At 41.9% G+C, this 15,453-nt stretch overlaps 1 protein-coding gene across 1 annotated transcript in view; it reads right to left on the minus strand.

The window, feature by feature from the left end:
* Window positions 1–266: 266 nt before the first annotated feature.
* Window positions 267–15,453, minus strand: part of LOC120941680 (glutathione S-transferase theta-1-like) — a 39,140-nt gene continuing 23,953 nt past the window's right edge. Inside the window, exons 4-5 of the mRNA XM_040355227.1 lie at window positions 11,267–11,443; window positions 267–774 (exon numbers count right to left, since the gene is read on the minus strand). Of these exons, the coding sequence (XP_040211161.1) occupies window positions 556–774; window positions 11,267–11,443 (396 nt within the window). The 3' untranslated portion in view covers window positions 267–555. The remainder of the gene's footprint in view (window positions 775–11,266; window positions 11,444–15,453) is intronic.

The raw sequence follows: 15,453 nt of genomic DNA on the forward strand, positions 1-15,453 counted from the left end.
CCTTTTTATCTCGGAAAGTCCAGCAGTGGTAGCCTCCATCTGACTATTTTTGTCGGAAGAATGTGTTCTCTTTTTGTCCGTCGGACTTTCGACGGGGTCACAGCGGACTTTTGCACGGTCAAAAGTCCAACTGTGTGTACGAGGCATAAGAGACATAGAGTCAATGCATACACACACACCCACACATATTGTGGTTTATTCAACCTTACCAACCATGTAATTATAAGCACAGAGCATCCATTATAAAAGAAAAAAACTGATTCAAGTAATTTGATGACCCAAAACAGGATTTTATTATATTACATGTATACAGTGATTTACTTCTTGTAGATTGGAAACATCTGTATTAAATAAGAAATAATATATTTTATTGCTATGCATGTAATCATAGATGATTTGATTATAATGTTAACAAAATTATTTTCAAATTCTGCTGAAAATTCCATTACATTTTGCCAGTATTCATTATAAATGATCACATTATCTGAAGGTACAACGGCTTTGTAGTATTTAATTTCATGTCATCCTTGGTTTAATCTATGGATCTTACTTTGCTTAGCAGAGCCACATTCCACAATTTGTAAAAAGAAGAAGTCTTGCTTTAAGCTGCTCTTTAACTTCAGGAGACAAAGAATTAAGTTGTTGCTCCTTGACATTGAGAATGTCCTCATGTGCCTCTTTGAAGACTTCTGGACCCAATGCTTCCTCTATTCTTTGTTTCCAGGCTTCGAGCTTTGGCCTTTGTTCAAACACTGAAACCCCACTTGCAACTACCTATAAAACAAAGAATTGTTGAATCACCTTCTGTCTACTTTTTATTTCAGAATTCTGGTCATAAAATAAAATAAAAATACTGACCCCACCAGTCTTCAGTATTCTGCAACATTTTTAAATATAGTTTCAAACACAGCAGCTACACAGCTCTACAACAACTACACCTACAATAGCTGGTGCCCCAGTCTCTACTCATCAATGAGGGAATGTGGATGGATGCTTCTAGCAGCATCCACATTCCATCCTGATGTATAAGTAATGATAAAAGCTAGAGTAGTGGCAACAAGATTGACCAAATACCACCAAGAAGAGCAATTTTGGTAGACTGGTTGTCAAAGAATAGTGTTTTTTTATCAAATAGGTGGAGTTATGCTTTAGGGTGCTAATCCAAGTGAAATGTATCGTTCATAAAGAACTTGGAAAATGCAATTTGGTTTTGTTCTAGATGCATTATTTGGTGTAAAAATACAGATTCCTCAAAGGTTGGGACTTTAATGGACCATGACCAGTATACATAATAGTAAAATGACAAATTTAATGTTATCAAAAATGTTATTGCACAATACTATTCGTATCGTGCAATAACATTTTTGATAACATTCAATTTGAAATTTTACTATTATCTATCCTTTAATGGTCCATTAAAGTCCCAACCTTTGAGGAACCTGGTTTTTACACTATGTATTAGGGATGCGGACCTAAAATAAGTCCAATTTTTTTAGCTTTGGAAAGAGCTAGTAAGGGATAGAACCCCTACCAGGCTTTTTCTATGCTCTCCAGCTTGGATACATGCTGAAACAATATACATCTTTCTCAGTAAAATGGGGAAGAAAGGTTTAGACCCACTATCAAGTCAGGTTAGCATGGTATGTGTCCTCCTATTCTGGCAACAATAACTCCTTTCATTATAGATCTGCTGTCACAGGAATAGTAACCACAGGTTGCATGAAATAAATGTGCACAAATCCCCCATCAACACAGACAGTGCTGACAGGGGAATCCTTCCTGACGGGCAATTGTCTTCTCCCAGCAGAGGGGGGGGGGGAGCCGTTCCTGCCAGGAGAAGACATTGATTATTACAGCTAGCGATAATCATAAGAGAATCCGGCAGTCTGGTTATGCCCAAGTTGGTCAATCGGTCAACTTGGTACATTCAGCCATGCCCAATAATGGTTTGAATCTTGACTGCTTCTTGCTGAGTCGGCCAAGATTTGAACTGTATATGGCCGGCCTAAGTGAAAGAGTCTGCCTTCACTGCACCTTCCTGTTCAGTTTTAGTTTTGCAATAAAACAGCTGGTGGTAAGTAAAACATGTGACATCAGCCAGCCATAGAGTGCATACGTGAGCAGCTCTGGTGGTGAAGGAGATGTGTTGGGGAAAGAGAGATGTTATGGTTTCCTTACTGGACCTTTTTTCTGTGAAGCTGAAGTTTTCTAGCTGCAATGTGAATGCATTTTATTTGTGCTGTTAATAAATTCTGAAACATATAGCACTAGTAGTGCTCTTTTTCTATCAATATACTTACCCTTACTGGTGGAGTAGAGCTTGTATATCAGCAATCAGATTGTGGAGGAAAATTGGCATCCTGATTTAAAGCTATAATAGACCTCTTATTAAGTGTGAGATCAACCCAAGAAGTTGAGGGTACATCTATAAAGCATGTGGTGGAGTTTAGGTGAGTGGTCAGTTTTGATCGCTTAGATGGATGAGAAATTTTGTTTGAAGGTTCACATTAGTGGATGTCTTATTGATTTGAGGATTTTTTCATTTATACACTGTATCAAATTTTTTTATAAAGCTGTTACTATACAAGAAGTTGACTATACTGTATGATTTTAATGCAGAAAAAAATATTTTGGTATGGCACATAATAAGTGGGATTTATGGAGAATTCTCTTTGCACTATACTGTATTCATGGCTAAGATTTAAATGCAAAAATGTTTTGGGTCATAGCACGTAATTATTAGTAATAAATGACAAAAAAAAAAAAGAAAAAAGAAATTACAAAAAGTTTTAACTAAATTATATATTGCTCATACATGCCATGGTTATATGTGGAATTGCACCCCAAAATACATTCTGCTGCTTCTCCTGAGTACGGGGATACCACATGTGTGGGACTTTTTGGGAGCCTAACCGCGTACGGGGCCCCGAAAACCAAGCACCGCCTTCAGGATTTCTAAGGACGCAAATTTTTTATTTCACTCCTCACTACCTATCACAGTTTTGAAGGCCATAAAATGCCCAAATAGCACAACCCCCCACAGTGTTGGAGTCGCGGCTTTATGTATCGTGGGAGCAAACGCTGTTGCTGTCACGCTAAATAAATCCGTGCTGCAACTGAATGGCGTACCTGCTAAGCAAATGATGGTTAACATTATAACAAAGTAACATTACATTTTAACAGTAAGATCATACCATACCATACCTGCAAAGCAAATACCCCAAAAAAAAAAAAACAGTAAAAGAGAAAAACATTTTTTAACGCAACCTGTGCCTAAAAAATATACATGCCGAAGCATGGGGGCATCCTCCCGCAAAAAAAGTTATGCCGCGTACACACGGTCAAACTTTTCCATGGGCAAGCCTCCGTCGGAATTCCGACCGTATGTACGCGGCATTAGGAGCAAAATCGCTCCTCCGCCCCTAATGCCCCCATGCTTCGGCATATATGCTCTTTTTTTAACTGTGGTGGTGAAATCACCTCCTACAGCGTTGGAGTCACAGCTTTATATATCGTGGGAGCAAACGCTGTTGCTGTCACGCTAAATAAATCCGCGATGCAACTGAATGGCGTACCTGCTAAGCAAATGATGGTTAACAATAAAACCAACATTACAGTATAACATACCATACCTGCAAAGCAAATACAATAAAACATTGTAAAAATAGAGAGAATAGATATAGAATAGTGAGTGGACAGTAGAGAGTGAACATAAGAGAACAATAAAGAGAGGAGAAAAATACAACCACAACTATTTTTGGATTTTTTATTTTATATTTTTTTTGTGTTTTTGTGTGAGTTTTTTTTATATTTTTTTCCACTTTTTTCACTTTTATAAAAACTGTAAGAAAACTGTAAACTGAACGTTGCAGATTATGGTCTCTCAAAATGTGATGGCCATCACATATTCCGAGACCCTGTGTTGGTGTGCCTAGGACTGTGTGGTGCTGTACCCTACGCTAAAACTCAACTAGTGTGTGGTAGCGTTTGAAACATACACCAATGCAGAGACCAGGTTGGTCAGGACAGTCGGGACAATAAAAGCGGGTGTCACGCCTAAATCCGAGTTTGCTGCAGACACGACATCTTCTTTGGCGTTTTTTTTGGGTAGGGGTACCAGGGATGACAAAAGGAAAATGCCTCTCATACAGCCGGCTCACTGCATTTGCGTTGGGAAGGTGGGGCACAGCACCATCTGGAAACAGAAGGGCTTCGACGATCTCTTCCTGGAATTTTAGGAAGGATCCAGTCCGTCCTGAAGCTCTGTATAGCACATGAGCGTTCAGCAAAGCCAATTGAAACAAATAAACAGACACTTTTTTGTACCAGCGTCTGGACTTCTGGGCAATTAGGTACGGCGCCAACAACTGCTCATTGAGGTCCACCCCTCCCATGTTAAGGTTGTACTCGTGGATACAGAGGGGTTTCTCCACAACACCAGCCGCCGTAGGAATTTGGACTGCCGTGTCTGCGTGAAGCGTGGACAGAACGAAAACATTCTGTGAATAACTCCACTTCACTGCTAACAAATTATTACACTGTAAGCAGGCTCTCTCCCCCCGACTAAGACGAGATTCTACAAGCCGTTGGGGGAAGCCCCGGCGATTAGGTCGCACGGTGCCACATGCGCCAATTCCATAATCAAAAAGGTGACTAAAAAGTGGCACGCTTGTGTAATAATTGTCCACGTACAAGTGGTACCCCTTTCCCAATAAGGGTGACACCAATTCCCACACTATCCTACCAGCGCTCCCTATGTAATCTGGGCAATTCTCCGGCTCTACGTGACTGTCTTTTCCCTCGTAAACCAAAAAGCTAGATGTATAGCCTGTTGCCCTGTCACAGAGCTTATACAACTTGACCCCGTATCTGGCACGCTTGCTGGGAAGGTATTGTTTGAATGACAAGCGGCCAGAGAACTTAACCAGGGACTCATCAACGCAGACAACTTGATGGGGATTATACAAGGCTGCAAACCGTTCGTTGAGGTGGTTTACGAGGGGCCGAATTTTGTAGAGCCGATCGAATCCAGGGTCTCCCCGAGGATGACAGAGTTCATTGTCACTAAAATGCATGAACCGCAAGATCTGCTCGTATCGTGTCCTGGTCATGGAGGCAGAGAAAATGGGCATATGGTGAACTGGGTGCGTGGACCAATACATCCGCAGCTCACTCTTTTTAGTAATGCCCATGATGAGGGAAAGGCCCAGAAAGATCTTAAATTCGGAAACCATAAATGGCTTCCAATCTCTGGCAAGGGACAGCTGGGGATTAGCGGCGATGAATTGACCAGCGTACAAATTGCTTTGGTCCACAATAGATCTATAGAGATCTTCGGTGAAATACAGCAAATAAAAATCCAGTGACGTAAAATCAACTGTATTCACCTGAATTCCGGGTTGGCCGGTGAATGGGGGAAGTACGGGTGCTGCAGAAGTGGTGGGTACCCAATCAGGATTGGCGCTATGGGGACGGGCCTGTCTTTGTCGTCTTCTTCTTGGTGGCAGCGGGACACTACTCGTGCTTGCCACCTCTCCAGCTTGAACTGCACTTATGGGACTCGCCACGTCACCAAGTGTTACTGCAGTGCTGGATGTATGACCAGGATGTACTAGGCCGCTGTTGCTTGCCAGTTCACCAGAAGGAATGGCGGCGCTAGTACTTCTCTGCTCCATACGAGAGCCCTGCGGTTCTTGCACCTCAGCGACAGCAGAAGATCGGGGTCTGGTACGCCTGACCCTAGCAGGGACCACAACTCCGTCGTCAGAGCTATCTGTCAGGGAGCCACTGTCGTCTACAGGATTGTATTCTGAGCAAGAATTTGACAGATGTGTGACCTCCTCATCACTATCTGTCAGGCTCATAAACAAGTAGGCCTCTTCATCACTGTACCATCGATTTTCCATTTTGGGCTCTAAATTGAGGGGTACAGTGGTGAGATTCACAGGCAAAAAAGCACCTGACCTGTTAGCGACTGAGTCAAGCGCTACCAAAAAAACTGTTAGCGATCGCAGAGATCAGGCCTGACTCTGCGAACGCAGCAGTTATGTGTTTTTGTGTTTTGTGTCAGTGATCGATCGATACTGCACTTTGGTGGGCTGGGCTGGGCGAAGGGGCTAAACGCAGGTGCTAGCAGGTATCTGGGCTGATCCCGCTAACAATGCGTTTTTGGGAACCCTAAACTGCAGGGAACGCTAGTATAGATCTGATCAGATCAGGTATCGATCCGTTCAGATACTATACCACTAAAGGGAGGCGTATGGTGCGTGCGTGGGTGTTAGTGCTACTGGCACTAATCTGACGCTGCCTGGGGCGACGCAGACCCTATCTGTCGCTAAAACCAAACTTTTATCACCCGCCGGGCGATCAGGGGGTTAAAACTTTATTGCAAAAAATATGGCGGGTGCCTTGATGCCATAAAAAATGAACGAGCTAAACTGCGTCACCCGTGACACTTATACTGTGATCACTGGTGACAGGGGGTAATGAAGGGGTTAAACCTTTATTGGGGGGGTTAGGGGGGTCCCTAGACTTTTTAGGGCCTAAGACTAATTACCCTAACAATTATTTTAGTCACTAATGACACTAGTACAGCGATCAAAAAAAAATCTGATCGCTGTACTGGGTGACACAGTGACAGGCAGTGAATGGGTTAATTTGGGGGGTGATCGGGGGTGATCGGGGGGTGAATTGTGTGCCTACGTGACCTGGTGTCAGTGTAGTGTTGTGCAACTCACGGTTAGATGCTCTCTCCCTCTCAGTCTGGAACGAAAAGACCGACACGAGGGAGAGAGCAGTACTTCCCCTGTCAATGTTTACAAAACATAGACAGGGGAAAACAACCATTGGCCAGGAGTGATCACCAGGTCCAGGCCAGATTTTATTGGCCTGGACCTGATGATTGATCAGTTCTGAAACAAATCTGATCGTCGGGAACGGCGGGGGGGGCGCGCGCGCGCGCCCCCTTGCCGTTCACGCGCCCGACGTTATACTACGGGCTCTCGCCCAGGAGAGCCGACCTGCCACCGTAGAATGACGGCGGCTGGTCGGCAACTGGTTAAAAAAAGTGCTACACTATTTGATTACATAGATTTATTTTAAGTTTAAGATACGAAGAAAGAGGATGGATAGCCGCACTCCAATGACCAAACGGTTGTCTTTTATTCAAAAAAGCACAGCTTTTTTTTAACAGCACAGTCACACCAGTTAAAAGACAACCGTTTGGTCATTGGAGTGCGGCTATCCATCCTCTTTCTTTGTATCTTATGCATGGTTAGTGCATTGCCAGCACCCACAGTATCCTGAGTCAGTCCATCTCTACATAGTGACCCACCTGGAGTGGTGATCCCTTCTCTTATTTATTTTAAGTTAGTGATAAAACAGTGGTGAGAACAGCTTTTCTGATCAGGTCTGAGCAGCGCAGGGATATATTTTTATTGTACTTATTGCAGGGATGCTTGTAATTTGACTTTACACTCTCTACAGGTGCTTGGAAAGTAGTGAGACAACCACATAAGCAGGTGCATGACAAGTATGGGGGATGCTCAAAGTAGGGCTCTATATCATTGGAAAGATGTTCTGATGGAAAAAAACTAAGGGGTCTGTTTATAAAAATTTTGTTGGTTAAATGTACCAAGCTGTAATTAATTTTCCCTGTATTTTGTCTAATATTGTTACTTACTTTTATCATCAGATCCATCTAGTGGCTATAATATGGTATTTTCCTAAAATACCTCAAATCGGTAAAATACCATAGTAAGGTCAGTGGTGAAACTGATGATCATAGGAATTAATCATATTGGACAAAATACAAGGATAATTCATGATGACTCAGCGATTGTGATGTTTCTCCAACTATTTATTTATTTTGAATCCCCCAGGAGTTTGATCATTTAGGAAGCGCTGGTCATATTTGATTTCTAGCAAAGATTATTCAGCATTGTCTAAACTGGTTAATTCGATTTCATAGTATTTAGGAATAACCTTTTTATCAAAATGTATATTTTTTTAGGTAATGCCCACTAAGAGTAATCAAGCAGAGGAATTGCCCTGTCCAGCAATTGTTATCCTCTAAACACAAAAAGATCTTGCCAGGGCGTCCCTTATTTTACTACACAAATAATTGTAATTATGGTCCAGCTCAAACTTTGCACTTTTTGGCCCTCTGTTCGGCGGGAGACAAAATCACATATATAAGCGGTATTTCTACTGGTTCTTTATTTATGACAGCTTCCCAGCTGTCACTAGTTCATACGTAATTCCCACCATTTAAGCCACTGGCCATAAAGGGGATTCCAGATTTCAGTAAGTCACTCTGCCCGCAAACCCCCACAACTACCAACTAGGGTTTTGGAGAAGAGGGACAACATTGAGACAATGTGCTTTGTCATGGGACATCCCCCCTGCCATATTGAGGACTTAAGGCCTGGTATGGTCCAGAAGGCCACACACTGCCCCCTCCCTCTCGTTTCCTAGCTACAGCAGAAGGGAAATTTATAAAGAAATAGACCCCTAAAAATGCCTGCCAAACTACAAAGCAGATCCTTGGAAGGGACTGTGTGCTATTTAAAAAACAACAACACAATAAAAGCTGGGAATTAAATGTTACCTGTCAGCAATTTTAACCACTTGCCTATTGGGCACTTAAACCCCCTTTCCTGCCTAGGTCAATTTTCAACTTTCAGCGCTGTCGCACTTTGAATGACAATTGCTCGGTCATACAACAATGTACCCAAATTACACTTTTAGCATTTTTTTCACACAAATAAAGCTTTCTTTTGGTGGTATTTAATCACTGCTGGGTTTTTTATTTTTTGCTAAACAAACAAAAAAACTCAAAAAAATTGGAAAAAATAAATAAAAATAGATCAGTTTTCATAGTTTGTTATAAAATGTTTCAAATAGGTAATTTTTCTCCTTCAGTGATGTGCACTGATGAGGCTTTACTGATGGGCACTGATAGACACTGGTAGGCCGCACTGATGTACACTGATAAGGTGGCACTGACGGACACTGATAAGGTGGCACTGATGGGCACCGGTGAGGCAGACTGGATACAGTAGGTGGCACTGATAGGTGGAACTGTTGAGCACTTATAGGTGGCACTGATAGGCAGCACTGATGATGAGGCGCTGATCGGCACTGATAGATGGCACTGGTGGGCACTGGTAGGTGGCATTGGTGAGCACTGATCTGCAGCACTGGTGGGCACGAGTAGGTGGCACTGGTGGGCACTGGCAGGTGGTACTGGTGGGCACAGATGAGGCGGCGGTGGCTCTCTGTGTGAGGGACCCATGTCCTTCTGACAGTAGGCGGGGATCAGGTTTTTTTTTTCCTCCTCACGCTATCAGCATGAGGAGAAAAAGTAGCTGATTACCGGCTCTGTTTACATCACATGATCAGCTGTCATAAGCTGACAGATGATCATGTTGTAAGAGGTCAGGATTGACCCCTTACTCCCATCTGTGATCAGCTGAGTCTCCTTCACTCGCTGATCACTGAGGATGCAGGCCACTCTAGAACGCGAGGACGTACATGGACGCCCTACCAGGAATTTAGGCCCTCGCTGTAGCCGTCTTTCAGCTACAGCGTGGGCGGGAAGGGGTTAAACAGTTTTTTACTCTGTATATTTTGCTGCAGCACTTTCTGTACATCACAGAGATGCACCTCTTCACAGGCATGTTATTTAAAGAAATAGGATGTTTTGTAATGTTTTACTTTAAGCATTTAAAGTATTCGCTGCTGGCTGCATTTAATTAAAAAAAAAAATTCACTGATACACGTTCCTTCAGGCAGTGCCCCTCCCCCCATGCTATCTTTTTACATCCCCTTGCCTATTATCCCAAAAAATGTCATTTTTAATAAATGGACACAATTGGGCCCTTTGGGCAGACACGGAGGTAGGCGTGTGTAAATAGACACAAATCTGTTTACATATGATTGTCCATAAAGGTATATGGAGCTTCCGATCAGGTTAGCCTGAAAAAAACAGACAGGTTAACTATTGGAAAGCCAATCTGAAAGGGCCCTAATTGTAAAAAACAAACAAAAAAACTTAGGGTTGAATGAATAACTATAATGATTATGGTAATTGTGTTGCATTTAAAAAGTTTTTTAACTGTCACAGTAATGACACAGGATTCCTATTTTACTGTATTGAGCTCTCTGAACAATAGGGGTGTGGGGGCTGGAAAATATAAGCTAGAAGCCTAGAGCTTCATCCACTAGATATAAAAATATTTTATATTTACCTAACCTAAAAAAAACATATTTTTATCAAATCTTCTTTTTGGTCCTTACCTTAATAAATAAATAAAATATGTACAAAACCACTACACATTCTTATTAACCCATAATTTTTAGATGAAAGTTCTCAGAACGTTGACCTTCATTTCATAAAGAACTAGGAGCACATCAGCTACTAATTTATTAATGACCCAGAGTCAACCAGTGTGGTTCCCAATCATATAATCACCATGACAGTCAGCCATGGTGATCGCATTCTACAGACTGATGCGTACCGCCATCTTGCACATGGCATCAGCAGCCCCATACAGACTCAGAGGTGTCACTTAAATGATGCTCTGTAATATTCATCCGCTATTTATTTTTGTTTGAAGCTCACTGAGCAGTCTCTCATTTATCTGATGAGTAGGGTTGCCACCTCATCCCTTTAAAACCGAACATATATTAATTACACATGTTCTGTGGCTGATTAAGGTGGTAATTAATCACTTAAGGACCGCCGCACGACTATATACGTCGACAGAATGGCACGGCTGGGCACATGGACGTATATATACGTCCTCTATAAGAGCCCAACCGTGGGTCGCGAGCGCGTCCCCGGCGGCGCACTCATGTCCCAATCCGAAGCTCTGTGACCGTGGCTGCGATCGCCGCGGGTGTCCCACGATCGGGTCACAGGAGCTGAAGAACGGGGAGAGGTGAGTGTATCATGGATGCACTGATCACTGATTTTGCCCAAAACTTTAACATGTTATAATAATTAACAGTGCAGGCTCCTACTATCTGTTTATATACGGCCAGGGAGGACAGAAGCAGAGGTCAAGGCAGACAGTAATAGGCATGAGTAATAACATAACAAAAAGTGGGGAACGTTTTTAAGTAGGCATAATTTGTGTAATTAGTCACAGAATTACTGTTAACCGACAATTACTGACACGGCTAAATTTGGCATCAAAATCTCAGTCAGTTTTGGTCAGAAAGAGGGTAAAATAATATTATACTTGTATTGGCATTATCTCACCTGCATAATCTCCACAATAGCCACAAGATCTGCCAGTGAGATTTCATCACCAGCAAGAAAAGGTCTGTCTTTCAAAAATGATTCCTCTAGATGTTTCATGACAGCAATGAACTCAGCAAGGACCTGGTTCAGTTTTTCTGATTCAGCATTTTGGCCCAGTATTGCTGGAGTCATACACTGTAAAAAAAAGAAGTATGCAGGTTTTAACAAATTTCCTTAAATTTATATAACTATGCACATTAAAATCTTGTAAATAACAAAAATGAAAGAATGCTGATACCCTTTCTTTACAGACTTACCTGTTTAACAACCACTCAGACTTACGAACAGCCCCCCCCCCCAACCGAACGATGCGCTACACATCATTGTATTGTACAGTACAGTACAGAAATTTCATTTGTGTTCTGTACTTATGCAAATTAAAACAACGTTATTGAGCTGGAGTTTTGTGTTTAGGTCTTTTTTTCACAATATAGTACAGTACAGTAGTTAAGAATGCATAAAATATTGATTACTTGTGGCTCCTCGTTTAACGGCCAATTAGTTTAACGACCTGGTCGTTGGAATAGAACCTGGTCATTAAGTGAGGAGTACCTGTATTAAAGAAAACCTATACCGATACAAATATTGAGGGAGTCATCTTTTAATGCTTCATTTGGGGTTGTCTAGCTGTTTTGGGTTTAACACTTTGAGATACTGACTAGGGATGAGCTCAAAGTTTGGTTGAAACACAAACACACAGTTTGAACTAAACTTTGGCTAGTCATGCATTTGTCTGAACACCAAACTTTTTATGCATTTGGCAGGAGCCAAACATCATATAAAGTAGCAGTTTTTCTACCACTACTATCTATGACAACTTCCTGTCATTGATTGCTAAGGAAATAGTAGGTGTTGCAACCTGCTGAGTCCGTAGGAACCAGTGGCATGAAAGAGGGCTGGGATAGCTCTGACATTGTCCAAATATGCCCACACTACTTCTCTGCTAAAATTGGTGCTCTCCTACAAATACATTTTTTAGGAAAATTAGTTTTTTCTTAGGTACATGCTTTCATTGGAGCCCAGTCCCAATTAGCTTATTAGCCTAGAAAATAGCCATTACGTCTTTTTACCATTTGGTTCCCATTCATGTCAAAGGGGATTAACTCATCACCCAAACTTTAGCTTTATTAACTCAAATTACCTCAAACCAGTTATATTTAGCTCATCCCTGTTGATGTCCTGGAACAAGTATGCAGAACTTGAATCTAATATGCATAGTTTTTCTAAGTCAGTAAAAGTAAAGCAGCTCCTGGATCATAGTTACATTGGGCCAGATTCACATACATTTGCGGCCGTGTAACGTAACCCGTTTACGTTACACCGCCGCAAGTTTCCAGTTTTAGTGCCCGATCCACAAAGCACTTACCTGGAAACTTGCGGCGGTGTATCGTAAATACGTCCGGCGCAAGGCGTTCCAATTCGAATGGGCGGGTACAATTTAAATTAGGCGCGCTCCCGCGTAGGACCTACTGCGCATGCTCCGTTTCATAACTCCTGCCGTGCTTTGCGCGAAGTGACGTCATTTTTTCGAACGGCGACGCGCGTAGCGTACTTTCGTATTCCCGGACGTGTTACGCAAACGATGTTAATTTTTAAATTTAGACGCGGGAACGATGGCCATACTTTATACAGCAATACGATTGCTGTGTAAAGTTAGGGCAGGTCAAACGACGACTAAAATTGCGACGGGAAACTAGAGTAGCGACGACGTAGCGAACGCGAAAAACCGCCGTGGATCGCCGTAACTGCTAATTTGCATACCCGATGCTGGTTTATGACGCAAACTCCCCCAAGCGGCGGCCAGCGGTATTGCATCATAAGATCCGACAGTGTAAAACAATTACACCTGTCGGATCTTATGGATATCTATGCGTAACTGATTCTATGAATCAGTCTCATAGATACTCTGAGAGATACGACGGAGTATCTGAGATACTCCGTCGTATCTCGACTTTGAATCTGGCCCATAGTTAGTCTGGTTAAGAAAAGTCACAAGTCACAAATCTAGTTCAACCAATAAAAAGGAAAAAAATAAAAAGAGTCATACAACCCTATATACATAATCCTATACCCACGGTGGATCAAGAGGAAGGCAAAAAAAAGAAAAGCATGATCCAATTTGCTACAGCAGGGGAAAAAAATCCTTTCTGATCCCCCGAGAGGCAGTCAGATATTCCCTGGATCAACTTTACCTATAAATGTTAGTACCCACTTATATTATGTACATTTAGGAAAGAATCAAGGCCTTTTTTTAAAACAATTACTGAGCTTAGGATCATCATGAAAACTGGAAACTGACAGCCTTCATACTTTCTCATACAGATTTCCTTTAATATTCCTAGCTAATGGGATTATCAAATCTTTCGTTCTATATGCACAAGACGTATTAGTACTTTTGCAAGCTTATATATATCTATTAAATGAAGTGAATATCTGTGGGTAAAATTGCAGATATAAATGTTTTGGAGCATGTAAATTAAACCTTGATGTTATTAGACTTTAACGTGGGCTGTGAAGGGCAGCTTACTGGTATTGTAAAAGAAAAGGTCTATGCAACAAAAAAGTAGGCAAGATAGTTTTCCAACGAACCTCAACACAGCATTCTATTCACATTCTATGAACATGATTAAATAATAAATAATAAAGTGAAAAAAAACACAGATCATGGAATTCACCCAAGTGAATTAGAACAGTGTTATACAATTAGTGATAATAAATCTTGAAACAAACCACCATAAGGTAGTCCGCAAATAATATAAGTCCAAAAAGAAAGTATTTGACTCTTTCTATGGAGATATAAAAAGCAAGAAAGATAAAAAATTGTCCCAATCATAGAAGAAGAAAAAAATCCCAGATGCTGTGATTAAATTCCAAAATCCATCCACCAAAAAAACAGAATATTGCTGTAAAAGGATTGTTATCCAGAAAGTGCAAACTTGTTCCTTCACCATAGGCAAGGATAAGACACCCAAAGTGCACAGGAAGGGAATGTGCTTACCAGATTCAATGGATCTTTTTGATTAGAAAAAGATCTCATGCGCTTAACAGGACCGTGCCTGCACACTTAGCCATAAACAGGAGAGGTGGGTATTGGCTCAAAACCTCATGGCGCAGGGGTCGTTAAAGCTCAAGGCAAAGCCTAAGAAAAAGGTCCCCAACAAGCCCTCGGTGATGAGGAAAGCAAGTTCCATCTCTGCAAGGGAGGTTTTGAGCCAATACCCACATCTCCTGTTTATGGCTGAGTGTGCAGGCACGCTCCTGCTAAGTGCATGAGATCTTTTTCTAATCAAAAAGATCCATTGAATCTGGTAAGCACATTCCCCTTCTGTGCACTTTGGGTGTCTTATCTTTGCTATTGCGCTAAAAATAGCGCCTGCAAACCAACCTGAAATAGCGGCTGCTGTTTCTCCAGTGTGAAAGCCCGACACTGGAGTGGTGCGCTGGCAGGAGCGGTGTGTATACCGCTCTTTCACCGCTCCTGCCCATTGAAATCAATGGGACACCACGGCTTTACCGCCGGCAATGCGCCTCAGCAGAGGCGCATTGTGGGTGGTTTTAACCTTTTCTCGGCCGCTAGCAAAGGGTAAAATTGCCCCGCTGGCAGCCGAATAGCGCCGCAAAATTAGTGGTAAAAATAGCGGCGCTTTACCGCCACCACACCTCCTGCCCCAGTGTGAAAGGGTCCTTATTGTAGATGCTTGAATAAACACACAACCACAAGTTACAGCACAGGAATACAGAAAACAGCTAACATGTGTCATTCTTTCTCAACGCTTAGTGCACTTGTAGTGCACTTGTAGTGCAACGTGGATTTGGTTTAGTAAATAACCCCCTATATCTCTCAGCACATGTTTAGATGAGATATCAGCCAGATTGTATGATTTTTTTCTTATTTTTTTTATATTATCCCCTCTGTTTTTTTCATTTAGGTCCAGTTCTTACTGGTGCAACATGCATTCCAACTGTGAGAGCACATGTGGCATGACATCTAAAAAACAATGATTGCCTATGAGAGTCATCTTAGCTAGTCCGACTTTGAAAAAGTTCCTGCACTACTTTGGTCAGACTTGGGTGCAATTTCAGCCCATAGAATTGACTGGAAGTTGCATCCAAGTCGGATCACCAACTTAACTCATCCGACTTGT

This window comes from Rana temporaria, chromosome 1 (genome assembly GCF_905171775.1).
Source record: "Rana temporaria chromosome 1, aRanTem1.1, whole genome shotgun sequence".
Taxonomy (NCBI): domain Eukaryota; kingdom Metazoa; phylum Chordata; class Amphibia; order Anura; family Ranidae; genus Rana; species Rana temporaria.